The sequence below is a fragment of the Macaca nemestrina genome, chromosome 19, assembly GCF_043159975.1.
Source record: "Macaca nemestrina isolate mMacNem1 chromosome 19, mMacNem.hap1, whole genome shotgun sequence".
NCBI classification, from domain to species: Eukaryota; Metazoa; Chordata; class Mammalia; order Primates; family Cercopithecidae; genus Macaca; species Macaca nemestrina.
Genome location: NC_092143.1, coordinates 42,229,682 through 42,255,787, shown reverse-complemented (window position 1 = coordinate 42,255,787; position 26,106 = coordinate 42,229,682). Strand labels below are relative to the sequence as shown.

The 26,106-nt window shown below is 45.6% G+C and overlaps 1 protein-coding gene and 1 pseudogene across 8 annotated transcripts in view; one reads left to right on the top strand and one right to left on the bottom strand.

Annotated features, from left to right (window-relative positions):
• The window catches only part of LOC105489434 (signal recognition particle subunit SRP72-like), a 35,844-nt pseudogene extending 22,373 nt beyond the window's left edge, over nt 1-13,471 (bottom strand).
• Nucleotides 1-26,106, top strand: part of LOC105489393 (lipase G, endothelial type) — a 114,104-nt gene that overhangs the window by 30,047 nt on the left and 57,951 nt on the right. For 5 of the 8 annotated variants that reach the window (XM_071085373.1, XM_071085374.1, XM_071085366.1 and 2 more), the window contains one exon: nt 19,045-19,160. In XM_071085373.1, coding sequence (XP_070941474.1) covers nt 19,124-19,160 — 37 coding nt within the window. In that variant the 5' untranslated portion in view covers nt 19,045-19,123. Of the gene's footprint in view, nt 1-1,549; nt 1,781-2,705; nt 2,859-19,044; nt 19,161-26,106 lie in introns of all 8 variants that reach the window. The other 3 variants (XM_071085371.1, XM_071085368.1, XM_071085367.1) reach the window with 2 other exon arrangements.

The following is a 26,106-nucleotide window of genomic DNA, read 5'->3' as shown; positions in this document are numbered from 1 at the left end:
AGATCACCTGAGGTCAGGAGTTCAAGACCAGCCTGGCCAACATGACAAAAAAATCCAATTTCTACTAAAAATAAAAAAATTAGCCGGGTGTGGTGGCAGGCACCTGTAATCCCAGCTACTCAGGAGGCTGAGACAGGGAGAATTGCTTAAACCCGGGAGGCAGAGGTTGCAGTGAGCCGAGATCATGCCACTACACTCCAGCCTGGGCAAGAGTAAGAGTTCATTTCAAAACTCAAAAAAAAAAAAAAGAGGATAGGGTCTGGATTTCTAGATAATATGAAGGGAGGACATTGTAAAACCCAGCATCCTGGAGGAAGTTGAACTTTACCCTGCTGGGAAATCTATCCAGGTCTGAAGCCCCTCTACAGAGGTCCCCAGAATGTTCCCCCCTTTCCCCACTGAGTCTACTGGGGGGTAAAGTCCAAGATGACAGCTGCAGTTGTTTCCACGTGGCAGTGTCCTCTGCGGGATCCAAATAAACCTGGAGTTTTATTATCCTGACTATGCCGATAAGGAGACTGGCCGACCCGGGTAGAGAAAGTGGAGGCCAGTGTCCGGTATCCCTTGGTAGGTCCATTCATTCCTTTTCTGTTCACATCAGCTGGGCTTGTAACAGCTCCCAGTGATAGAGTATCTAGGCTGGTCACCTGATGGTGGAGTCTTGTCCATTTCGAAGGCCCAGACCAATGAGCTGTAGTGAATAACTCACCCCACAGTTTACTGCTCCTAGAACAAATTCCTTGTCCTGGTGATAATTCTCTTGTGTATGGCTAAAACTATCAGCTCTGGGACAATGCACATAACTTTGCATGGATGATAAAGCTCCACTTATTTATTTGGCTGAATAGAGTTATTATACTATTACTTCCTCTATAAGTTTCTGACATAAAGTCAGACAAACTCAAATGAAAGCTTATTTATTTATTTATGAGACTGAGTCTCACTCTGTTGTCCAGGCTGGAGTGCAGTGGCATAATCTCGGCTACTGCAACCTCCGCCTCCCAAGTTCAAGTGATTCTCCTGCCTCAGCCTACCACATAGCTGGGATTACAGACGGGCACCACCATGCTCGGTTAATTTTTGTATTTCTTAGTAGAGATGGGGCTTTGCCGTGTTGGCCAGGCTGGTCTCGAACTCCTGACCTCAAGTGATTTGCCCACCTTGGTCTCCCAAAGTGCTGGAATTATGGGCATGAGTCACCATGCCCGGCCTCAAATGCAAGCTTTTCTCTCATCGTATTAATCCTGCTGAATGAATTTGGAGCTTGATTCCTATGGGGGGCAAGGACCTAGAGGTCAAAGCTGTCCTCTTGAATCCTGGTGTAGTTGATGTGTGCATAAGGCTTTGCTTGTTCATACTCTCTCAGGCAGAAGTGTAATTTGAGGAAACGGAGTGTGCATGTGTGTGTGTGCACATGCATGTGTGTGCATACATGTCCTATGAGAATGAGAATGGGTGCCCACTTTTCTTGGCTCCTCTCCCTTGTGCCTCTGGGCCTTTCTGCCTGAATGCCCTCTCCTGGAAATCCTTGTCCATTTTTCTCATTCAGTGGCCAGAGCACCGACTATGGAGTTGGTTGGAAACCTGGCTCCAGCCCTGATTCTGGCATTGACATGCTCCACAACATCGGTGAAAGCAACTGGCCTCTTTGAACATCCCTTCCTGGTGTGTGGCAAGAAACATTTGGTTTCCTTGAACTGAACCCGCCTGACAATGGGAAGATTTTTCTGAACCACCTCCCCTGCTGGGTAGCTGTAGGGATTAAATGATGTAACAGAAGGTAAAGCAGGATTATTTTTTTAACTTTTGTCTATTTTCAATGCCCTCCTATGTATCTTCAAGGCTAGAGCCTTCTGAGATACTTCAGCCCACAGTGACTGCTCTCCTCTGATCTGTCACTTCTTTAGCCTTATACTGCTTTGCTTATTATGATCTATTTATGTGTTGCACTGTATCCACTTGTCTTGTCCATAAGCTCTTTTTCTGCCCTTTTGAATCTTTTCAGTGGCTAGTGTGCTGCCTTCATCATCACTGAGTTCAGCATGTCTTTCTGGATTGACTGCTTAATTGAATCTGGAATACGGGGAAGGAGACTTAGTGTAAAGGGACCACTCAATACATGGTCTGAGATTATTTTATGCCGTATTTCATGGTGGTATAAGGAATGAATAACACAGTCTGAATGAATAATGCAGTGTATCATGAGTTGGGAAGGGAGGAAAAAACAGGGTATCTGTACAAGTCATTTTCTTTTTTTCTTTTCTTTTCTTTTCTTTTTTTTTGAGATGGAGTCTTGCTCTGTTACCCAGGCTGGAGTGCAGTGGTGTGATCTCGGTTCACTGCAACCTCTGCCTCCTGGGTTCAAGCGATTCTCTTGCCTCAGTCACCCAAATAGCTGGGATTATAGGAACACGGCACTGCACCCAGCTAATTTTTGTATTTTTAGTAGAGATGGGGTTTCACCGTGGTGGCCAGGCTGGTTTCAAACTCCTGACCTCGAATGATCCGCTTGCCTCAGCCTCCCAAAGTGCTGAGATTACAGGCATGAGCCACCACGCCCAGCATATACATGTCATTTTCAATCATTTGGACTTGAATCACCTGGTTTTATTTGGTCAATGAAAGCAGAGGACAATGGTCAAGCTTACTATTTGGGTCTTTGAGACAAAGTAACCAGCTGATTGACTGTCTTTTCTGCTCAGCAGAACTTGCTGGCGCTGGAAGCCGTGAGGAATAACTGAACTGAGGCGAACAGCAGGCTCACAGCCAGGGAGGAAACAGCAACATAGCAACATCTTTATTTTTGCCTTATTGGTGTAACCTTGTTCACAAAGAAGACATGGAAGGGAAAGGACTTGGTGAGCGAGAGAGGAAACAGAAAAGAAAGATTGTGAGGAAGGGCCACAGGGAAGCAAATAGAGCTTTCATTTCATGCTCGGGGAGTATTCAGAGTGTTCATGGGAGAACTATGGGTAGGCTTGCTTCACATGCAGGGAGAGGCCTGGCCAGACCCACCTTTCTCCCAGTTCTGACCCCAGAGTGAGGTCAATATCCAGTCTCCACGTGAACGATTCTCAGTCCCCACCCTTTCCCTAGCAGGTAGCAGAGGCCGCCTCACCTGTGCCTATGCATAAGCCTGGGCTCAGAGATTCTCTCAAGCCCCAGTGTCAGTTCTCTCCAGATCAAGAGAACCAACAGAGTATATATATTCTTGCCCCTGAGCAAGAAGGAATTCTTTTCTATGCAGGCTTTCAACTGATTGGATGAGGCCTAGCCATTCAATGGGTCATCTAATTTACTCAAAGCCTATTGATTTAAATTTAATCTCATTTAAAAAATACCTTCGGCCAGGTGGAGTGGCTCATGCCTGTAATTGCAGCACTTTGGGAGGTAGAGGTGGGTGGATCACTTGAGGTCAGGAATTCAAGACCAGCCTGGACAACATGGTGAAACCCTGTCTTTACTAAAAATACTTCAAAAAAAAAAAAAAAAAAATTAGCTGGGCGTGGTGGCACATGCCTGTTATCCCAGCTACTTGGGAGGCTGACGCAGGAGAATTGCTCGAACATGGGAGGTGGAGGTTGCAGTAAGCTGAGATTGCACCATTGCACTCCAGCCTGAGCAACAATAGTGAAATTGCATTTAAAAACAAACAAAAACAAAAACAAACAAAAAAAACCCAAAAAATACCTTCAAAGAAACATCTGGAATAATGATCAACTATCTGGGTACTGTGGCTCACCAAGTTGGCACATGAAGTTAGCCATCCCATCTGGAAAGGGAAGATGGCTCCATGGCAGGGCTGACTTTGGAGGGAGGGCAGCAACTACCGCTCTCCACCCCCCTTCTCCTTTTTTAACATTATTCACTTATTTACACTTTCAAACAGGAATACAGGCACATAGTAAATAATTCAAGAGGTCTAGAAAGGTAGAAGGTGAAAAGTAAGTCTCCCTTCTACTCCTGATCTGTTTCTTGAGAATTCTTTCAGAGAGATAATACAAATCTATAAGCATTTTCCCTTTAAAAGCATAAACAGTAACATAGTCCACATACGTCACATGCTTTTCTATGATTTGCTTTTTTCTTAGCAAAGCAAAGAAAAAGTGGAGTTTTTTTCTATATCGGTCCACGTTGATCTACCACATTCTTTTTTTTCTTTTTCTTTTTTTATTTTTTTGAGATGGAGTCTCACTCCGTCACCCTGATCTTGGCTCACTGCAACCTCCACTTCCCAGGTTCAAGCAATTCTCCCTGCCTCAGCCTCCTGAGTAGCTGGGACTACAGGAGCCTGCCACCACACCCGGCTAATTTTTGTATTTTTAGTAGAGACAGAGTTTTGCCATGTTGGCTAGGCTGGTCTTGAGCTCCTGACCTCAAGTGACCCATCCACCTTGGCCTCCCAAAGTGATGGGATTACAGGCATGAGCCATGGTGAGCCACGGTGCCCGGCCTCTATCACATTCTTTTCAATGGCCACATAGTATTCCCCAGTATGTTTCAGCGGTCTCCCAGGGATGCACATGTAGGTTGCCTCCAACCTTTTGATCCTACACATACCTTGCTGCAACAACTGTGCTTGCACATCTGTTCTTGAAGCTGCCCTTTTCTTGCTTACACCCATGACTTCCTGAATGTATTCTTCAGATGAGCTTAATAATGTTTTTCGGTCTTACCCCCCATCCCTTCTGGTCTCTTCTGCCTCCATTCATCCTTTTTAAGCTGAGTGACTGCCTCTCCTGCAGGGCAACGTGCTCCCTCCAGTAAGAAGTTAATCTCTCTCTGGTTTCCTGAGACTCTCCCGAACTGGACAGTGTCTGCTTGTGTGTCTTTATCCCACCCCAATTGTGGCTCTTTAGATTGGGCTGGAATTGCCCATTGTCGAAGAGAGCCTGCATATTTTTCTAAGCTAATTTCACAGGCAGCAGCATTCAGATTCAAATTTCCCCTGGCAATTGGCTGCAGTCAGTCAAAGTGACTAAGGAGAATAAATTGTAGCCAGACAGGTCTCACAATCCTCTTGCCTGGTGGAGGGTTTTATTGGCTGCAAATCCCATCACCAGGCAGGCAGACGTCCTCATCACTCCATGACAAGTCCCGGGGCAGGCTATGATAGATGGTGAAGGTTGGGCCACCTCTAGGCCCTGGAAATGAGTTCTGACTCCCAAGTGGCTGGAGAGTGTAACAAAGAGAGGGGCAGCAGGAGCTGGAAGAGGTTACAGAGATCATGCCACCCAATACTGCTTTTCAACAGATGAGGACCCAGACCTAGTTTGCTAAAAACCAGTTCTAAGCTGCATCTATCAGACCAGTGGCCCTAACCCTTTAACAAACCCCTTGGAGAATCTGATGTAATGAGGCCTTTCTTCCCTGTAAACGGAATATGCATATCCATACAATATTTTGGATGCACTGTGCGTTTTGGTTGGTTGGTGTGGGGAGAGAATATTCTGGTTTAAGTCACATAAGATCATGCCTGTGAAAGGTTTCCTCTCAAAGGGCTATGCAAATGCCAGGGATTCAAATTTTCTTTCCTGCATTACTCAGATCAAAACATTTCCCCCCTAACCCGTCTTTAGCTAAACTGGCTTTCAATTCATTGCATTTCTGGAAAGTACTGTTAGAATATGACAGCTGAGCACCCCCTTTTCTGAGAAGAAATTGGTTTTCTTAATTCAGTGAAGTATGGACATGCTTAAGTTTACCATAGCTGCCGAAAAGCTTCCTTCCTCTTTTATTGGGTGGCATGTGTTCAGGCTGAACCAGCAGCATAGAAAGTTCTGGCTTGGCCTTTGACTGGCTGCCCCATCTGGGACCACTGCCCACTTGAGGGTGGATCCAACAGAACTGGGACCAATGGGTGCAAAATATGAAAGGATTTATCTCCCCTTTGTGAGAGGAAAAATATTTTATCTCCCACTCATCTGTTTTTTTTTTTTTTTTCTCTCTTTCTTTTGAGATGGACTCTCAAAAGACTGTTGCCCAGGCTGGAGTGCAGTGGTACAATCTCGGCTCACTGCAACCTCTGCCTCCTGGGTTCAAGCAATTCTCCTGCATCAGCCTCCCAAGTAGCTGGGATTACAGGTGCCCGCCAACACACCTGGCTACTTTTTTTGTATTTTTAGTAGAGATGGGGTTTTACCATGTTGGCCGGGCTGGTTTCGAACTCCTAATCTCAAGTGATTCTCTCGCCTCAGCCTCCCAAAATGCTAAGATTACAGGTGTGAGCCACTGTGACCAGCCTTTTTTTTTTTTTTTTAAAACAGGGTCTTTCTCTGTCATCCAGGCTGGAATGCAGTGCTGTGATCATGGCTAACTGCAGTCTTGACCTCTGAGGCTCAAGTGATCCTCCTACCTCAGCCTCCTAATAGTGGGACTATAGGCATACAACAACCATGCCCTGTTAGTTAAATTTTTTTTTTCATTGATACGGGGTTCCTACAATGTTGCCCTGGCTGGTCTCAAACTCCTGGGTTCAAGCGGTCCTCCCAACTTGGCCTCCCAGAGTGCTCGGGTTACAGGCATGAGCCACCACCCCTGGCTTCCCACTAATCCTAATCAATATATAATATGATCTCTTCCCACTTTACCAAGTAAATGTGTTCATTTTAGAAAATACAGACAGGCAAAAAAGAGAAAATAAAAGTTACCAGTAATTCCAACTCTCATAGTGTTAGTATTTTGGCGTGTGACCTCCCAAACACACGTGCACACTCTCACACACTCAGGGTCATTTTATACAATGTGATTATATATTGTGCTTCCTGCTTCAGATCTGATTATTTCTCTTAAAAAATATAGGAATCTTCCAACAACTAAAGTGGTCCAATAATGGAATGGGCTGCCTCAAAAGCAGTCGGGCCTCAACTCTGGAAATGTTTAAGTGAAGGTTTGACAGGAGTAGCTGTGAAAGCGATTTCTGCAGTAGGGAGGCACTTAGGCCCGGAGATTTTTAGGGATTCCATGCACTAGAGGCCTTGGCAAAGTTTCCTCTGTGAATTGCAGGAACTCCTGGGCAGGTGGTTCCCTCCCTTCCTATCTCACCCTCTTACTAAGCCCCACGATGCCATTTGCTTGGCTCTCCCTGGAGGGGCTCTTGGGCCAGACAAAGTGAAATCAGCATCCTTCTCTGCTCTTCTGCCAGCATTGTTACCAGCCTCAGGGGAACCATCTTACTTGCAAAGGCTGTCATTAGTGGAAGGATTTTACTTCCAAGCTGTGACCTAATTGGTTTTATTCTTAATACAAAAGAGAGAGTATTCCATTTCTATTCTATTGCCATCTTACAGCGGGCACTTGGGTTTTTAATTTAGCGTTGTATGGCTGGTTGTTTTGTTCAGGTGTGTGTCCATGTGTGCACATGCACATGTGTAGTGTGAGATTTTTAATTGCCCAAATCATCCTAATGCAAGTGTTTCCACATTTTGAATCTCACATTGACTAGTGTGCGTCGGTAAGTGGGCAAGGGCCTGGGCTGGCAGATTGTTATGTAGTGAGAATCTGGTTAGTCAAAGTGTGTGTGTCACAAAGGAATCCTGAAAGGAGCTGGGCACATTCCTCAGCCCCGGGCTCAAAACTCCCTGAGCCTAGCACAAACACATCCCATCCTCCCATCCCACCACCATATATCTCTCAAACTCCCTGAGCCCAGTATAAACACCACCTGGAAAGTCTCCGATAAGGGGACAGCCGTTCAAGGTTACTGAAAGCACAGGAGCCAAAAGAATTTCTTTGTTCCCCTACAACTTTCGGGCTATAAAAAGCAAACGCTCGCATTGTTCAGGGCCCTCTTGTATACTGTGTATAGGAGGGACCAAGTTCGAACTTGTAGTAAAGATCCTTGCCGCTTGGCTTTGACTCTGGACTCTGGTGGTCTTCTTTGGGGAACAAACAGTCTGGGCATAACATCTGGGGGCTCGTCCGGGATTCCCCAAGCCCACCAGACCCCTGGTCAACGGATCTGCTAAGATCGATCTACTGATAGGTGAGCTGGCTCGTCTCCGTTTGTCTGTCTGTGTCTGTGTGTCTGTTCTGAATCTGAATCTGTGACTCGCGAGGTCTGAAACTGAGGCTGGCACAGTCCTGGCGGACGCGCTATAGGACAGCCAGTGGAGACCGGTGGGAGACGTCCCCTGGCTCTCTTCTGATTTAAATTGCGATCTGAGTTGCCGGGAGCGTGTTCGCGATCCGGGCAACAGCTGAATCTGACCCCGGTCCCCGGGTGCGCGCTTGCGGTCTGAATCTGACCCCGGTCCCCGGGTGCGCGCTTGCGGTCTGAATCTGACCCCGGCCCTCCGGCGCGCGCTTCCAGCCCGGTCCCTGGGCTCCCGGCTTCCGGCGCCGCGCTCCCGGCCCGGTCCCCGGGCTCCCAGCTTCCGGCGCGCGCTCCCGGCCCGGTCCCCGGGCTCCCGGCTTCCGGTGCGCGCTTCCGGCGCCGCGCTCGCGGCCCCGGTCCCCGGGCTCCCGGCTTTCGGCGCCGTGCCTGCGGCCCCGGTCCCCGGGCTCCCGGCTTCCGGCGCTGCGCCTGCGGCCCCGGTCCCCGGGCTCCCGGCGCAGATTTCCTTTACAGGGATTCTAACCCACATTCCTTTACAAAAAGAGACACAGAAAGTGAGACTGGGGAGAGGAAGAGAATGAGTGAGAGAGAGACCATAAGAGACGGGAGAGGGAGAAAGTGAGAAGGGAAATCAGAAAGAGAAAGGGGATGAAACGGCAGACGTGGAGAGTCAGAGAGAGAGACAGAAAGAAAAAGAGACTGAGTGTGAAGGAGAAAAGACACGGGATGACAGAGAGAAAGAGAGCGCGCGCGAATGAAAAAGCAGGAGAGAGCAGGCGGAGGGGAGGCAGCCGGCACTCACGGGCCTGCTGAAAGGGAAAGTAACTTTGAGGGGCCGGCGGGGCGGACGCAAAGGCGTACTTCGCGGACTAGCCCCCCCCCCAGCCGCCTGACTCCACGGTGGCTTTACCCCTCCGGGAAATAGGACCCCCAGATGACACAGGAATCCCCAGGCTCCAGTACTGGCCATTCTCCACCAGTAATCTGTATAACTGGAAAACTCAGAGTGCTCGGTTTTCAGACAACCCCAAAGATCTACTGGCTTTACTGGATAGTGTCATGTTCACCCACCAGCCCACTTGAGACGATTGTCAGCAGCTCCTCCGAATCTTGTTTACCATGGAGGAGCGAGAGAAAATACAGGTAGAAGCTAGAAAGCTGGTCCCGGGGGACGACGGTCAACCGACTGCCAACCCCGACCTCATAAACGCGACCTTTCCTCTGACCAGGCCGGCATGGGACTACAACACGGCAGAAGGTAGGGGACGGCTACGCCTTTATCGCCAGACTCTAATGGCAGGTCTCCGGGCAGCTGCTTGCAAGCCCACTAATTTGGCTAAAGTATATTCTATTCTGCAAGAAAAGACAGAGAGCCCAGCCACCTACTTAGAAAAATTAATGGAAGCTTTTAGACAGTACACCCCCATAGATCCAGAGGCTCCAGGAAGTCAGGCAGCTGTTGTAATGTCATTCATAAATCAGGCAGCCCCAGATATTAAAAGAAAACTCCAGAAATTAAAAGACTTGGAAGGAAAGCGGATTCAGGACCTCCTTCAGATAGCCCAGCGGGTTTACAATAACAGAGATACTCCAGAAGAAAGGCAATTTAAGGCCACCGAAAAAAATGACCAAGGTCCTGGCAGCAGTAGTACAGAAAAAGCATCTACAGCCAGAGTACACCCAACCCAGGCCGCCCCCCAAGGCATGATAATCTGAAAAAAGACCAATGTGCCTACTGCAAGGAGGCTGGCCACTAGGTAAGAGACTGCCCCAAAAAGAAACAACGAGGACAGGGACCCCCTAGGTCTACACCCGTACTAGTCACTCAAGATAAAGACTAGGGAAGATGGGGTTCGGATCCCCTCCCCGAACCTAGGGTAACTTTGCAAGTGGAGGGGTCCCCGGTCCAGTTCTTGGTCAATACAGGAGCACAGCACTCAGTCTTAATTAAAACTAATGGAAAATTATCCTCCAGGTCCTCGTGGGTACAAGGGGCCACAGGAGTTAAAAAAATACCCATAGACAACACAAAGAACAGTAAACCTCGGAGCCAAGAATGTAACCCATTCTTTCCTGGTTATCACTGAGAGCCCCTGTCCCCCATTAGGGAGAGACCTGCTAACTAAAATGGGAGCACAGATCCATTTCCTCCCTGAGGGGCCCATCGTGATCAACTCCCACAATCAACCCGTATCCGTCCTAACTATAACCCTAGAAGATGAGTACCGGCTCCACCAGGAGCAAACGGCCCCTGACCAGGACATAGCAACCTGGCTCCAGCAATATCCAGAAGCTTGGGCGGAAACGGGGGGCTTAGGACTAGCAAAACACCGTCCTGCTTTATTTATTGAACTTAAACCTGGGGCAGACCCCGTGCGGGTACGCCAATACCTGATGCCCCTAGAGGCCAAGAAAGGAATTGCCCCGCATATCCGCCGGCTCCTTGACCAAGGGGTCCTCCGCTCATGTCACTCACCCTGGAATACTCCATTGTTGCCGGTACAAAAACCTAATAGTGGAAAATACAGACCTGTACAAGACTTAAAAAAAATCAATAAGAAGGTTGTGGACATACATCCAACTGTGCCTAACCCATATACCCTCCTGAGTACCCTAAACCCTAAACATCAATGGTACACTGTTTTAGATTTAAAAGATGCTTTCTTCAGTTTGCCTTTAGCCCCTCAGAGCCAAAAGCTCTTCGCCTTCGGGTGGAATGACCCTGATAAAGGCATAAGTGGCCAACTGACATGGACCAGACTGCCGCAAGGATTCAAAAACTCTCCTACCCTGTTCGATAAGGCCCTCCATGAAGACCTGGGATAACTTTCCTGCCCCCAACGACCTTAAACCCTGCCTCGCTGCTGCCCAACCCGGACCTGGAAGCCCCACTCCACGACTGCACCGAGATACCAGCTCAGGTGCACGGAGTTCGAGAAGACCTGCAGGATCGCCCACTTCCTGACGCCGACCTCGTCTGGTTCACTGATAGGAGCAGCTTCATGCATCAGGGCCAGAGGTACGCTGGAGCGGCAGTGACTTCAGAGACTAAGGTAATCTGGGCGGAACCCCTGCCCCCAGGGACATCGGCCCAGAAGGCCGAATTGATAGTGCTCACCCAAGCTCTCACCTTAGGGGCGGGGAAAAAGCTGACGGTATATACAGACAGCCGATATGCTTTTGCAACAGCGCATATACATAGGGCCATTTACAGGGAGCGGGGGTTACTGACGGCTAAAGAAAAAAAGATAAAAAACAAGCAAGAAATCCTAGCCCTGCTAACAGCCCTATGGAGGCCAGAAAAGTTGGCCATTGTGCATTGCCCAGGGCATCAAAAACTAACTACTCCAACTGCTCAAGGCAACTTTCTGGCAGACCAAACTGCAAGAAAGGTAGCGAAGGCTCCCAGCCAACTCCTTGCACTCCAGCTCCCTGACCCGGGCCCCCGGGACTTGCCATATTTCCCTGATTATTCAGAACAAGATCTCCAGTGGATTGACAAGCTTCCCCTGAAACAGATCCAGAATAGGTGGTGGACTGATACTAATGACCAAACCATCCTACCAAAAAATTAGGACAACAAGTGTTAGAACACATCCACCGAACCACCCACCTGGGTGCTCGGCGGATGATAGACCTGATCAGACGCTCTAAGCTCAAATTCAGACATACAGCCGAGATGGCCAGCAACATCGTGACAAGTTGCAAAGTCTGCCAGCTTAACAACGCCTACCCCCAATCCCAGGCTGCAACAGGAACAAGGCTCAGGGGAACCAGGCCCGGTATCTACTGGAAAGTAGATTTTACTGAGATAAAGCCAGGAAAATACGGGTATCGGTACTTACTTGTCTTTGTAGATACTTTTTCAGGGTAGACTGAAGCATTCCCCACCAAGAAAGAGACTGCTCAGGTTGTAGCAAAGAAAATCCTGGAAGATATCCTCCCCAGGTATGGCTTCCCCATCCAGATAAGGTCAGATAATAGGCCGGCCTTCGTCGCTAAGGTAAGTCAAGATTTGGCTTCCATCCTTAGGGCAAATTAGAAACTACATTGCGCTTACAGGCCCCAGAGTTCAGGACAGGTAGAGAGAATGAATCGGACCTTAAAAGAGACCTTAACTAAATTGACTATGGAGACTGGCGCTAATTGGGTGGTCCTTCTCCCCTACGCTCTGTTCCGGGCCCGTAATACCCCTTACAGACTGGGCCTTACTCCTTATAAAATTATGTATGGCAGACCCCCACCCTTAGTTCCCGGCCTAAAAGATGATCTGCTCAAGTCCGAAACAGAAAATGTCTCTGAACTCTTATTTTCCCTACAAGCCTTGCAGAAAATTCATCAAGAAATCTGGCCCAAGCTGAAGGAACTATATGAGACCGGTCCCCCGCCGACACCCCATCCGTACCAGCCGGGAGACTGGGTCCTAGTCAAGCGACACCGACAAGAGACCCTAGAACCCAGGTGGAAAGGACCACTCCAGGTACTCCTAACCACACCCACCGCCCTGAAGGTAGAAGGCATCGCATGGTAGATCCACTACACCCACGTCAAGCCAGTGGACCCAACCTCCGATCTTCTGGGACCAATCACGGCGGCGGCTGAAGCACCGGACGCGTGGACTGTGGACAGAGCTAGAAACAACCCCTTAAAACTCACCCTGCGCCGGCAGCATAGCTCACTGCAAACATGCAGTTAGGTAGTCTAACCCTAACGTTAGTCGCCCTAGTGGCCGCTGGGAAATCACAAAACCAGCTCATAATCCCTTTGTCTGGAGATTCTGGCTTTATGAAAACCGAACCCACCCTAGGCAACCTCATAAGCCCGGAAAATTATTGGCCAGTGCTGATTGCCCTTCCTCAGGGTGCAACAGCCCAATTCTACTAAATTTTACTGGTTTTCAAATAGCCAAACCTATGACACCAATAATATGCTTTGAGTTTGATCAGACTAAATACAATTGTAAACACTATTAGTGGCACCAAAATGCCGGCTGCCCTTATAACTATTGTAACATCCATAGACCCCATTATTGAGGAGAGAGAAAACAGTTAGACCCTAAATGGCCCTTCCATCATAGACGGGATAGAGACTTTTCATATACATGAATAGTTAGAGACCCCTGGAACTCCCGCTGGACCACACCTCAACATGGGGCTGTATACTACTCCCCCTCCTCCACATGGCCTAGCAGTCACCTCTATCTGTGGCGAGGCCTAGTGCAAGTACTGCCCCTGGTCCACGGGAATATCCAACGACAGGAAAACAGACTAACACAAGACTTACGTCCTTTCTCCTGGTTAAAGTTATTACAAGAAGGACTAGAACTTGCTAACCTTACAGGACTTCATAGCCTGTCTGGCTGCTTTCTGTGCGCCACTCTAGGGCGTCCACCGCTAACCACTGTCCCTCTGCCATAGGGATCCTCTACCTTTGCCCAAGCTAACAACCTCCGAAACCTCTCGTATGCTCCTATCCTGAATGTGCCCCTATATCTAAACCCCAGTCAGGAGAAGTTTCCCTACTGTTTCTCAGGAACCAATTCCAGCCTCTGCAGCATCACTGCAATGCCCCCTAATATCACCTTAAGGGCTCCATCAGGCATATTCTTCTGGTGTAATAGAACCTTATCTAAGAACCTACCTAGTCCTTCTGTTAATAACCTACTGTGTCTCCCTGTCACATTAGTTCCCCGGTTGACTCTACTAACTGCTGGCGAGTTCCTAGGGTATACCGGTAACTGGACTAGTGCTGTTATTCACCCAGACCCTAGACCAAGACCTGCACGAGCCATATTTCTCCCCCTCATTGCAGGAATCTCCCTCACCGCATCCTTCATTGCGGCCGGACTAGCGAGGGGAGCCCTAGGTCACACCCTCATAGAAAGTAACAAGTTGTACCAACAATTTGCCGTTACTATAGAGGAGTCGGCTGAGTCCCTTGCCTCCCTTCAGCGGCAGCTCACGTCCCTAGCTCAAGTAACCTTGCAAAACCGGAGAGCCCTAGACCTACTCACTGCAGAAAAAGGTGGTACATGTATATTTCTAAAAGAAGACTGTTGTTTCTACATAAATGAATCAGGACTTGTAGAAGACCGGGTCCAACAGTTACGCAAGTTAAGCACTGAAATAAAAACACGGCAGTTTGCTTCAGCTGCAGACCAATGGTAAAATTCCTCTATGTTTTCTCTGTTAGCCCCCTTCCTTGGACCCCTGCTAAGTCTACTATTTCTGCTTACCGTAGGACCTTGTGTTGTTAACAGAATTTTACAATTTGTTAAGGAAAGATTTAACACTGTACAACTCATGGTCCTCAGAGCCCAATACCAACCTGTAAACGCTAAAACAGAATCAGACTTATAAGACCCAAGATTGGCTCTAAAGATACCTGAAGAGAAGGGGGGAATGAAAGGAGCTGGGCACATTCCTCAGCCCCGGGCTCAAAACTCCCTGAGCCTAGCACAAACACATCCCATCCTCCCATCCCACCACCATATATCTCTCAAACTCCCTGAGCCCAGTATAAACACCACCTGGAAAGTCTCCGATAAGGGGACAGCCGTTCAAGGTTACTGAAAGCGCAGGAGCCAAAAGAATTTCTTTGTTCCCCTACAACTTTCGGGCTATAAAAAGCAAACGCTCGCATTGTTCAGGGCCCTCTTGTATACTGTGTATAGGAGGGACCAAGTTCGAACTTGTAGTAAAGATCCTTGCCGCTTGGCTTTGACTCTGGACTCTGGTGGTCTTCTTTGGGGAACAAACAGTCTGGGCATAACAATCCAACCTTTATTTTATCAACTTAATTTAATTTTTAGATTTCAATTACGAAATATTTCAAGAATACAAAGAAGTACAGAAAAATATAATTGACCCCCCATCTGTTGTTCAGTCATTCACTTGATTGAACAAATGTGTAATATTTGCCATATTTACTTCCTACTTCCTTTTGTAGGAAATAAAATATTAAAGGCACTGTTAAAACCCAATAGACTCATCCCTTTCAGATCCCTCTCCATGGGCGAACCACTAACCTGAAGTTGCATGTTTTCATATTTTTACTATATATATGAATGCTGCCATAAATAATACTTTGTTTTGCTTATTTTAAAGACTTACAAAATCTGGCTGGGCATGGTGGTTCACTCCTATAATCCCAGCACTTGTTGGGAGGCTGAGGCAGGTGAATCACTTGAGGTCAGGAGTTCGAGACCAGCCTGGCCAACATGGTGAAACCCCTTCTCTACTAAAAATACAAAAAATTAGCCAGGCTTGGTGGTGCACACCTGTAGTCCCAGCTACTTGGGAGGCTGAGGCAGGAGAATCACTTGAACTTGGGAGGTGGAGGTTGTAGTGAGCCAAGATCGCAGCACTGTACTCTAGCCTGGGCAACAGAGGGACACTCCATCTCAAAAAAAGAGAAGATTTACAAAATGGCATCATACTGTCAATATCATTTGCAGCCTTCGTTTTTTACATAATACTGTGTTTGTGAGATTTATCTGTGATTTATCCATGTTGCTTTCATAGATTCCTTTGGAATAGTATATACTATCCCATAGTATGAAATGGTACAATTTAGCCATTTTCCTAACTAGACATTAAGGTTGTCCTTTCCCCCTACCCATACCTCTTTTGTTGCTGTTGCAAGTAAGACTGCAATGAAACCCACAGACTTGCTTCCGTCCCTGTATGCAAGTGTGAGAATATTCTGAAAACACAGATCTTGAAGTAGAATTGAGGATCCATAGGGTGTGGAACTTCATTTTATAAGCTGAGAATAAAGGGTATTTTAATTGTTAGTTTATTTTTAAAAATTGTGGTAAAATATATACAACAAAAATTCACCATGTTAGCCATTTTTAAGTATACAGTTCGGTGGCATTAAGTACAGTCACGTTGTTGTGCAACTGCCACCACCATTCATTTCTGGAACATTTTCCTCTTCTCCAACTGGAACTCTACACCCATTAAGCAATTAAGTCCCTAGTCAACCCTCTCCCTAGCCTCTTGTTTTTGTCTTAAACAGAAGAAGTCAATATCACTCCTTCATTAATTCCGTAAACATTTACTGAGTATCTAGCGTGTGTCAAATATATAAATAGGAAATTATATGAATAAAATTTAGTTTTTGCCATCAAGAAACTCCCACCCTAATTGTTGGAGCCCAGGAGTTTGAGGATACATTGAGCTATGATCATGCCAGTTGCACCACTGCACTCCAGAGTGAGGAACAGAATAAGACCCTGCGTCTAAAATAATAATAATAGCAATTTAAAAAATTGGCTAGAGACTGGGCCTTGTGGCCTTCCAGTACTTTGGGAGGCCGAGGTGGGTAGATCACCTGAGGTCAGGAGTTTGAGACCAGCTTGGTTAACATGGTGAAACGCCGTCTCTACTAAAAGTACAAAAATTAGCTGGCCGTGGTGGCGCATGCCTGTAGTCCCAGCTACTTTGGAGGCTGAGGTGGGAAAATTGCTTGAACCTGGGTGGTGGAGGTTGCAGTGACCCAAGATCACACTATTACACCCCAACCTGACCAACAGAGCAAGACATTGACTCAAAAATAAATAAATAAATAAATAAATAAATAAATAAATAGGCTAGGAGTGGTGGTTTATGCCTGTAATCCCAGCACTTTAGGAGGCCAAGGTGGGAGGATCACTTGAACTCAGGAGTTTGAGACCAGCCTGGACAGTATAGCAAGACCCCATCTCTACTAAAGAGTGCCTGTAGTTTCAGCTAGTTGGGAGGCTGAGGTGGGAGCATTGCTTGAGCCCAGGAGATCAAGACTGCGTGAGCTATGATTGTACCACTGCACTCCAGCCTGGGTAACAGAGAGAGACGCTGTCTTAAAAAAAAAAACAACAAAGGAACTCCTATTCTAGCTGAAGAGAGACATAAAAACAATTATATGGGACATGTTGTAGAAGCCAAGTGCTAGGAGATCCCAGAGTTACAGCAATGAATTCATGGGTGGGAATGAGGTGAGATGAGGTGGAGAGTGGAAGATAAGAAAATCCTCAGAAAAAAAATAATTTTTAAGCTGAACTTTGAAGCATGAAATACAGTTTTTTCCAGGCAACAATGGGGTTAGGGTATGGATTTGTGTAAGTGTCTTCAATCAATCAAGAACTATATTGGTATCAGTCAGGGCCTAACCAACATAAGAGATACCACCGTAAGTATGTGAAACAGAGGAGATTCCCAGTTACACAGGGGATGGAGGAGATGAGGAGCCAAACAGGAGATGATGATGCCATTCAGAGAATAGCAGCAGAAAGAATACCCTACAATCCTTAGGTGAGAGTCAAGGGAAGGAGGTGGTGTCACCAGAGCCAAGGGCTGGGATCACCCGAAGGAGGCTGGAATCACAGCTGGTCTGGCTGATAGCAATTGGAGCCATGCTGGAGCCATTGCCTCCCCTGGAGATAGAGTGGGAGGGGGTCAAACACTCTGGCTTTTCTTCCCACCACAGTTCACTTCCCATTGTCTGAAAGAGCAAAAGTAGTACACTGAACTAATCCAGAGAGAGTAAGCACAGAAAGCAGCTACCACCCCTAGGGTGGGGGGCAGAAGGGACAAGAAGTAGTTTAGGGACATCAGAATTAGAACATCAGAGGAGAGGCCACATGGAGCTGGTGTCCAGACTTCTTTTTTCTTGTCTTGTCTTGTCGTCTTCTTTTAAATACAGATGAGGTCTCACTATGTTGCGCAGGCTGGTCTCAAACTCCTGGGCTCAAGTGATCCTCCTGCTTTGGCCTCCCAAAGTGATACCAATTGGGGTCACTAACCTGAGACACTGAGGTTGTAGGTTTTATAGGACGTGGTATGGGCTTTGAGTCTTGACCAAAATATGACACTGATTTCCCCATAGACATATGGGTCTGGAATCAAGGAGTAGATGTAGGAGAACCTCCATGAATTATTACCTTTGTTAAAACAAAATTATAAATGGAGACTGGGCCTAAAAAATTCCTGAGCAGGCCAGGTGCTGTGGCTCACACCTGTAGTTCCAGTGCTTTGGGAGACTAAGCTGGGAGGGTCACTTGAAGCCAGGAATTTGAAACCAGTCTGGGCAATATAGTTAGCTGTGTGTGGTGGCATGCCCTTGTAGTCCTAGCTACTAAGGAGGCTCAGGCAGAAGGATGGCTTAAGCCCAGGAATTCGAGGTTATAGTGAGCTGTAGAGACCCCCTCTCTAAGAAAAGAAACAAAATTCCTGAGCAAATAAAACCAGCTAGGCCTTAAAGTAGCCTTCACCTTGCTTAGGCTGTGAACATCAGTGAAACTTAACTTGGGTCAAAACTGTAAATATAGGTAAAACTTAACTTGAGTCATTTCTGGTGCATGCTTATGTTAGGCAGAAAACTTAACCTCAGCCAATCATAAGCAGCCAATTTATATGATTATGTCACTAAGGACTTTCCAACAAAAAAGGCAATGTTGTAATTGCAAACATAGTCAAATAATTTTTAAATTTTGCTTCTGAATTTACCCCCAAAATACTTGCCCCTGATGATTTGTCATTGGAATACTAAACCTGTTTTGGTCCAGTGTACCCAATTCATGAATTACTTCTTACTCAAATAAACAGTTTGCAATTTTATTGTGCTTCAGGTTTTTCATTTGCAGTTTGGTGTCAAAATAGGGATCCAAAGGTGACAATCACCCCCATCCCACTGCTATAGTTTGAATGTGTCCCCGACTGTTTGTATGTTGTGAACTTAATTCCTAAAGCAGTGGTGTTGAGAGGGAAGACCTTTAAGAGGTGATTATTAGGTCACGAGGGCTTGCCCTCATCTATGGGGTAATGCTGTTATAGGAAGAGTGGGCTAGTTATCAGGAGAGTGGGTTCCTGAAAAAGGATGAGTTCAGCTCAAGAAGGCCCTTGTCAGATGCAGGCCCTTTGACTTTGGACTTCCCAGCCTCCAGAACTATGAGAAATAAATCTCTGTTCTTTATAAATTATTCAGTCTGTGGAATTTTGTTTTAGCAACACAAAATGGACTAAGACACCCAGCAACCCCCAGGAGCATCAAGGAAGGAGGCATGAGGTGCCTGCTGAGCCCACCATGCTCACTGCTTTCTCACTGCATCTGGAGGTCCTGAGTGAGTATCTCTTGGATTTTGATCTCCACAGTTTGTGTCCTGAGTTCTCCAAGTTTGAGTAATTTTATTTATTTTATTTTATTTTATCTGATATGGAGTCTTGCTCTGTTGCCCAGGGTGCAGTGCAGTGGCGCGATCTAGCTCACTGCAACCTCCGCCCCCTGGATGCAAGCAGTTCTTGTGTCTCAGCCTCCTGAGTAGCTGGGATTACAGGCACACGCCACCATGCGCAGCTAATTTTTGTACTTTAGTAGAGACAGGGTTTCTACATGTTGGCCAGGCTGGTTTGGAACTCCTGACCTCAAGTGATCCACCCACCTCAGCCTCCTAAAATGCTGGGATTACAGGCATAAGCCACTGTGTCCATCTGAGCAGTTCTATTTTATTTAATTAATTAATTTATTTATTTTGAGACAGGATCTCACTTTGTCACCCCGGCTGGAGTACAAGGGTGTGATCATGGCTCACTGCAGCCTTGAACAAAGCAGGGTTCAAAGCAATCCTCCCATCTAAGCCTCCAGAGTAGCTGGGACTACAGGTACATGCCACCATGCCTGGTTAATTTTTTTAAAACATATTTTTTCGTAGACATGGGGGCCTTGCTATGTTGTCCAGACTGGCCTTGAACTCTTGGGTTCAAGTGATCCTCCTGCCTCAGCCTCTCAAAGTATTGGGATTACAGGAGTAATTTTATTTTTGACTGGACCCAGAGGTTGAACTGGGTGTCCAGTGGGAACTGGACTGGGTTCAGTTGGAGGCTTCAGGTAGGTAAAATTTTAGAGGGACAGTGTATGACGTGTTCATCAGCATCTAAGGAGTCTGGGAGTCCTCTGTCCACAGGTGTTCACAAGCCAATAGTATGTTCAGAAATTATGGACCCCAAATCTGTGGTTTTCTAGAAAAATGAATGCACCTTGCTAGAGACCATTTAAAGTGGCAGTGGGATGGGTTAAAACTTTTTTTTTAAAAAAACTAAAACTTAATTCCTAGGTTCACAACAATGAGAAGTTTTGAGCTGGATAAAACTGTTCAGTTATGGGGCACATTGGAAAAGGAGGGATCATACATATCTCAGAAACAATGGAATGCATTTCCTGTTTGGTAGACGAAGGCTTCTAAAAGGTTGACTGGTTCCAAAATTGCCTCTCAAAAAGACTCCTTTTTAAAGGCAAATAAGGAAACTGAAAAGCTTAAGAGATGAATTAAAGATGAAAATAAAAATAATTTTATGGTAACTGACATGACTTTGACCATTTCCTCCCTTTATCCTCAATGTATTTGTTCACCCATTTTCTCAGCCTACACCTACTAATCCTTTTGCCCAGTTATGCTTATACCCTGAAGATGATGAGCGATGGGAAGTTAGGCCCTCAGAACAGCCACGTCTGGTTCCTATAACTACTTTTGCTCAAAACCGAGTAAAAAAACTGGTGAAAAATTGAACTCAGAGTCATAGCAAAAGATTTTCCAAACCTTAGAGAAAACCCCAAAAAATTTGCTGAGGAATTTAGAATTCTCACAGGAGTCCGTGACTCTGGACCTCCCAATTTGTGTCAGATTATACACATGAGATGGGACCCGGGGAGGCAAGTAACTGGATGGCCACAGCACGATGGGATACGCCTGAGGAAGTACTGCCAGCCATGCAAGTGGTACTTCTAGGGTGGCCCAAAGATGCCAGAAAAATGGCTGAAAAACTTTAGAAGCTATCCCCATTGTCTTTCCATAAAAGATTCACTGCTCCATTATTCAAACATGTGTGAAAGGAAAATAAAAAACTCGGGACCCCAATTCACCATGCTAAAGGAAAAAATCAAGCTGAAAGCTGAGTCATGCAAGAAGCTGCCTTTTCTTTTGTAACTAAGCAGATAGCTACAGATAAAAGGTGAAATATCTCCACAGGGGCCTTATCTTATATAACCTGTCCATTTACAGAGTGCGAGATGAATGCAAAATCAACTATCACCCTACCTGCTTCTTTTCTCTTGCAACACCTGGATTACCATGCCCTCCCTTTTTCCCCTCCAGCTCGCTTTTGCCCCTTAAATACTGAAGCACTCAAAATCATCTTTGGACAAAGGCACAGACCACAGACTGTTTCTGTAAGTCCATGTTTATTTCTTCCAGGCATTGTCCCTAACCTTGGCAAAATAAACTTCTAAGTTGATATCCAATATGTATATGTGCATATTTAAAGGGACTTTATGCTTTTTTTTTTTTTTTCTCTCTCTCTCTCCCAGGATCTTGTTTTTTGAGAAAAAGTTTTTTTTTTTTTTTTAAATTCTCAGTCAACTGAATTCTGTTCTCTCCACTTACTTCTGCCTGTCTCTCCTTCCTTTTGCCATCCTCTACTGTATGAGGAACCTAAACTAATTTCTAACAGCCTGGAAGTCCTTGACGAAAACAGAGAAGGTGCCAGACTCCTTTTTGGGGAATTTTCCTCTGTGTTTCCTTATGGAATCCCAAGAGGATGAACAGACAATTTCTGCTCAGATCTTAAACTGCTTGTTTTTGTATTGTGTTGTCTGATTTTTCTTTTGACTCAAATAGTTATATAAACCAAAAATACAATTCTAAGTGCCCCCCAACCAACTGGTGGACCCTCCCCTTGGCCAAGGGTATTCCAAAGTTAACCTGAAAAACTAGTTCAGGTCATGATGGGAAGTGGGGATCGGATATTATATCCTCCTCCCTTTGGAATTCAGGCACAGCTGGCCAGCATTAGCATTAAAGCAGAGACCTTAAGGCTGATAGAACAGAATTTTTTTTTTTTTTTGAGATGGAGTCTTGCTGCTACCCAGGCTGAAGTGCAGTGGTGCTATCTTGGCTCACTGCAATCTCCACCTCCTGGGTTCAAGTTATTCTCCTGCCTCAGCCTCCTGAGTAGCTGGGATTACAGGCACACACCACCAAGACTTTCTAATTTTTGTATTTTTAGTAAAGATGGGGTTTCGCCATGTTGGCCAGGCTGGTCTTGAACTCCTGACCTCAGGTGATCCGCCCACCTTGGCCTCCCAAAGTGCTAGGATTACGGGTGTGAGCCAACATGCCAGTCCAGAACAGACTTTTTAACTCTGATAAGAAACACAGTGTATTTTCTCTGAAGCTTGAAGGCTTCATCTGCATAACAAGAACCTTGGTCTCCAAAACTACCTATCTTAATGCAGACACTCCCTTCTATTGATTCTAGATCTTTAGATAAACTCTTTCAACTAATTGCCAGTCAGGAAATCTTTGCATCTACCTATGACCTGGAAGCCCAATCTTACCCCCACCACCAGCTTCTTCAAGTTGTCCCACCAATGTACATCTTATATGTATTGACTAGTGCCTTATGTCTCCCTTAAATGTATAAAACTAAGGTGTAGCCCAACTACTTTGGGCATATGTTGTCAGGACCTCCTGAGGCTGTGTCCTGGGAATGTCCTTAACTTTGCAAAATAAACTAAATTGATTGAGACTTGTCTCAGATACTTGTTGGTTTACGGTTATTTACAAGAGGGGCTGCTCTTGGGTGTTTAAGATAAGAAAGGGCGTGGTTTAGACACTTAGAGAAAAGTCTTTGTAACAAAGTGCACTGTAAAAGCATAATGTGGCCTAGTCCCACCACAGCTGTCTTTTTTTTGGAGACCCAGGATTCCCTGTGAGCTCTGCTCAGAGCTCAGAGATCCAGTTAAAAGATAGAGACTAATTTTAAAACTACTTGTCTAAATTAAAGTGATCTCCTTATACAATCCTGTGGTAGATTTCTATACTTTTACGTTTGACTTGCCAGGCATTTTTAATCTTTCTCTAACACACCACACACACTCTCTCTCTACTTTGAGATATAAATGTTGCTATCTGATTTTCACCTAAGAGTTGTTCCTTTAGTATGCACATTCAGGGCTGTCTTACTGACAATTGCCTGGGGTAATGAAACAGGTTATCAAAAAATTGGAAGTCTTGGCTGGGCATGGTGGTTCCTGCCTGGAATCCCAGCTATTCAGGAGGCTGAGACAGGAGAATCCTTTGAACCCAGGAGGTGGAGGTTGCAGTGAGCTGAGATCATGCTACGGCACTCTAGCCTGTCCGAGACACTGTCTCACAAAAAAAGAAAAAAAGAAAGAAAAAGAAAGAAAAATAAACAAAACCCAAGAAATTGGAAGTCTAAAGTAGGAGGACAAAAGGGGTCTTTGGTTGGGTGCGGTGGCTCACGCCTGTAATCCTAGTACTTTGGGAGGACGAGATGGGAGGATTGCTTGAGGCTAGGAGTTTGAGACCAGCCTGAGCAACATAAGGAGACCCCATCTTTATGAAAAATATAAAAATTCGCCGGGTATAGTGACACATGCCTGTAGTCCCAGTGTTAGGCAGGGATCTAGACCCGACATGGCGGCGCCACCCGGCGTAGCAGGCCCTCTGTTCGAGACTTCCCTTCCTCTTTGAACACACCCGCAGATTTGCATACGTCAGAGGTTCCGGCTGGGCAACCACACTCCCCCATGACCTGCAGCTCACCTGCATTCCACAAGTTCGTAAACAGCAGTTTCGGTTAACAGTTTCCAAAGACCCCTTCCTCATGACCTTTACTCAACTCCTGCCCTAGTAGTTTCAAGACCCCCCAGGCCCTCTTTGTACAACCAGCTTCCCTACCTCTCAGGCTATAAAAAAAGCCCCTACCCTCCTCCCTCAGTGCGACTTCCTCACCCGCACCTTCGGACCGAGGAACCTCACCTGCGAGTCCTAATAAAGGCTATTCTCACTGCCATTTGCCTTGTGTTTTTGTTCCCGGTTCGGCTCCAGCCTCAGTTTACCTTTACACCCAGATAATGCAGGAGGCTGAGGCAGAAGGATTACTTGGGCCCACACGGTCAAGGCTGCAGAGAACTATGATTGTGCCACTGCACTCCAGCCTGGGTGACAGAGTATGAGACCTTATCTCAAAAAAAGGGTGTCTTATGAATCTTTTTTTTTTTTTCTTTTTAGATGGAGTCTTGCTCTGTTGCCTGGGCTACAGTGGCACCATCTTGGCTCACTGCAACCTCTACCTCCTAGGTTTAAGTGATTCTCCTGCCTCAGCCTCCCAAGTAGCTGGGATTACAGGCGCCTGCCACTATGCCTGGCTAATTTTTGTATTTTTAGTAGAGACGGGGTTTTATTATGTTGGCCAAGCTGGTCTCAAGCTCCTGACCTCAAGTGATTTGCCTGCCTCAGCCTCCCAAAGTGCTGGGATTACAGGTGTGAGTCACCGTGTCCTGCCAAAAGGGAGTCTCATGAATCTACAAGATCTACTTCTACCTGTGTGTCTGATACATCTATGCATTTGTGTTGTGTATACGTTTCACTACCCGAAATACATAAAAGAGCTCTGATTAGCTTAAAGAAAAAAAAAAGAGGCACTTAATCAAATATTTTATCAGAAAAATAGAGACTTTAAGCTCAAATGCTTTTTCAGGTTCACAGGACTCATAAATCTTTAATAAATAAGCTGGTTTAAAAATTATTGGCAAAATAAAATTAGAAATGCCTTCTGAATTGTCAACATACATTATTGTTTAGATTTATTGGTCAAGCGGTTTTATATTTATCTCTGCTAAATATTATAAGGTGTCAAAATTTGGCATGAGGGCTATAAAGCTATAAATGTAGCCCAAAAGAGAATTACCTTTAATGTTGTTGCTTTAATGAAAACAATGAAACTCCGAGTTATTGGCAAAAAAAAAAAAAAAAGTCCATTTATTTAACCTCGAGGTTCTTACTTATGTAAATAACTGAAATTCATAGGTTGTAAAAATGGTTACCAGGGAAGTAACTTTAAGTGATGACTATTGCAGTTTTCAGAAGTAATCTCCTCAGGTTCTAACTGCTGTGTGGCCCGATGCTAAAAATATTTTATCTTAAAGGACTGAAGGAAATATTTTCTTCCAATAAAACGTTCTGCGCTCTTGGCTTTACATTGTTCTATGAAATCAAAGATTTTCACTTATGACCCCAGACACAGTCTTCCTATGTTCAAGTAATTCAAGTACCATTTTCAGAGCTTTGACTTGCAGGTTATCTGAATGTACTCCCTGTAGGGAAAAACAATCACACTGCAGAAAGTCTTTTCATTTGCCATTTGATAACTGGCCTAACAAACAGATTTTACATTTTTTGAAATAATTCCTATGTCATTGTCATTAAGTTTTGATTTGCTTAGGAAAACTAAGATGAAAAACCCAAGGCTATTACATCTACATTACTGTCTACATTGCTTTTAAAGTCCTTGTGCTGTTAAGTTATAGGGCTTTGACTCTTGGGTCTAAAAAGGACTTCAAATCCTGCTAAACCTTAAACACTGACAGCAGTTAAAGCCTCATCTTCAGATCCAGAGAAGATGACAATCAAAATAAACTGTGTTAATGAGACACTGGGCCAAAAATTAAAACTATTCAACTTCTCTAGGCCCAGAGACTATTGCAGAAGAGGTTGGCACGTGAGATTGTAAAGGCTGATTTTGAGAGAGAAAATTGTTCAGAGTTTTTCTATAAATTAAACATTAAGATCAAAAGCACACTGATACAATACCAGCATCTGGGTCCCTGTGTCAGAGTAACAAGGTTTTCCTGGAGAATTATACCACCTTTTTTTTTTTTGAGATAGAGTCTTGCTTTGTCGCCCAGGCTGAAGTACAGTGGCGTGATCTTGGCTTACTACACCCTCCACCACCTGGGTTCAAGCAATTCTCTCACCTCAGCCTCCCAAGTGGCTGGGATTACAGGCTTCTGCCACCATGCCTAACTGATTTTTGTATTTTTAGTAGAGATGGGGTTTTGCCTTGTTGGCCAGGCTGGTCTTGAACTCCTGACCTCAGGTGATCCGCCTGCCACAGCCTCCCAAAGTGCTGGGATTACACGTGTGAGCCACTGTGCCCAGCCTATTTTACAACTTTATAAGTTATAGATAAATTATAACAATGGGAAAT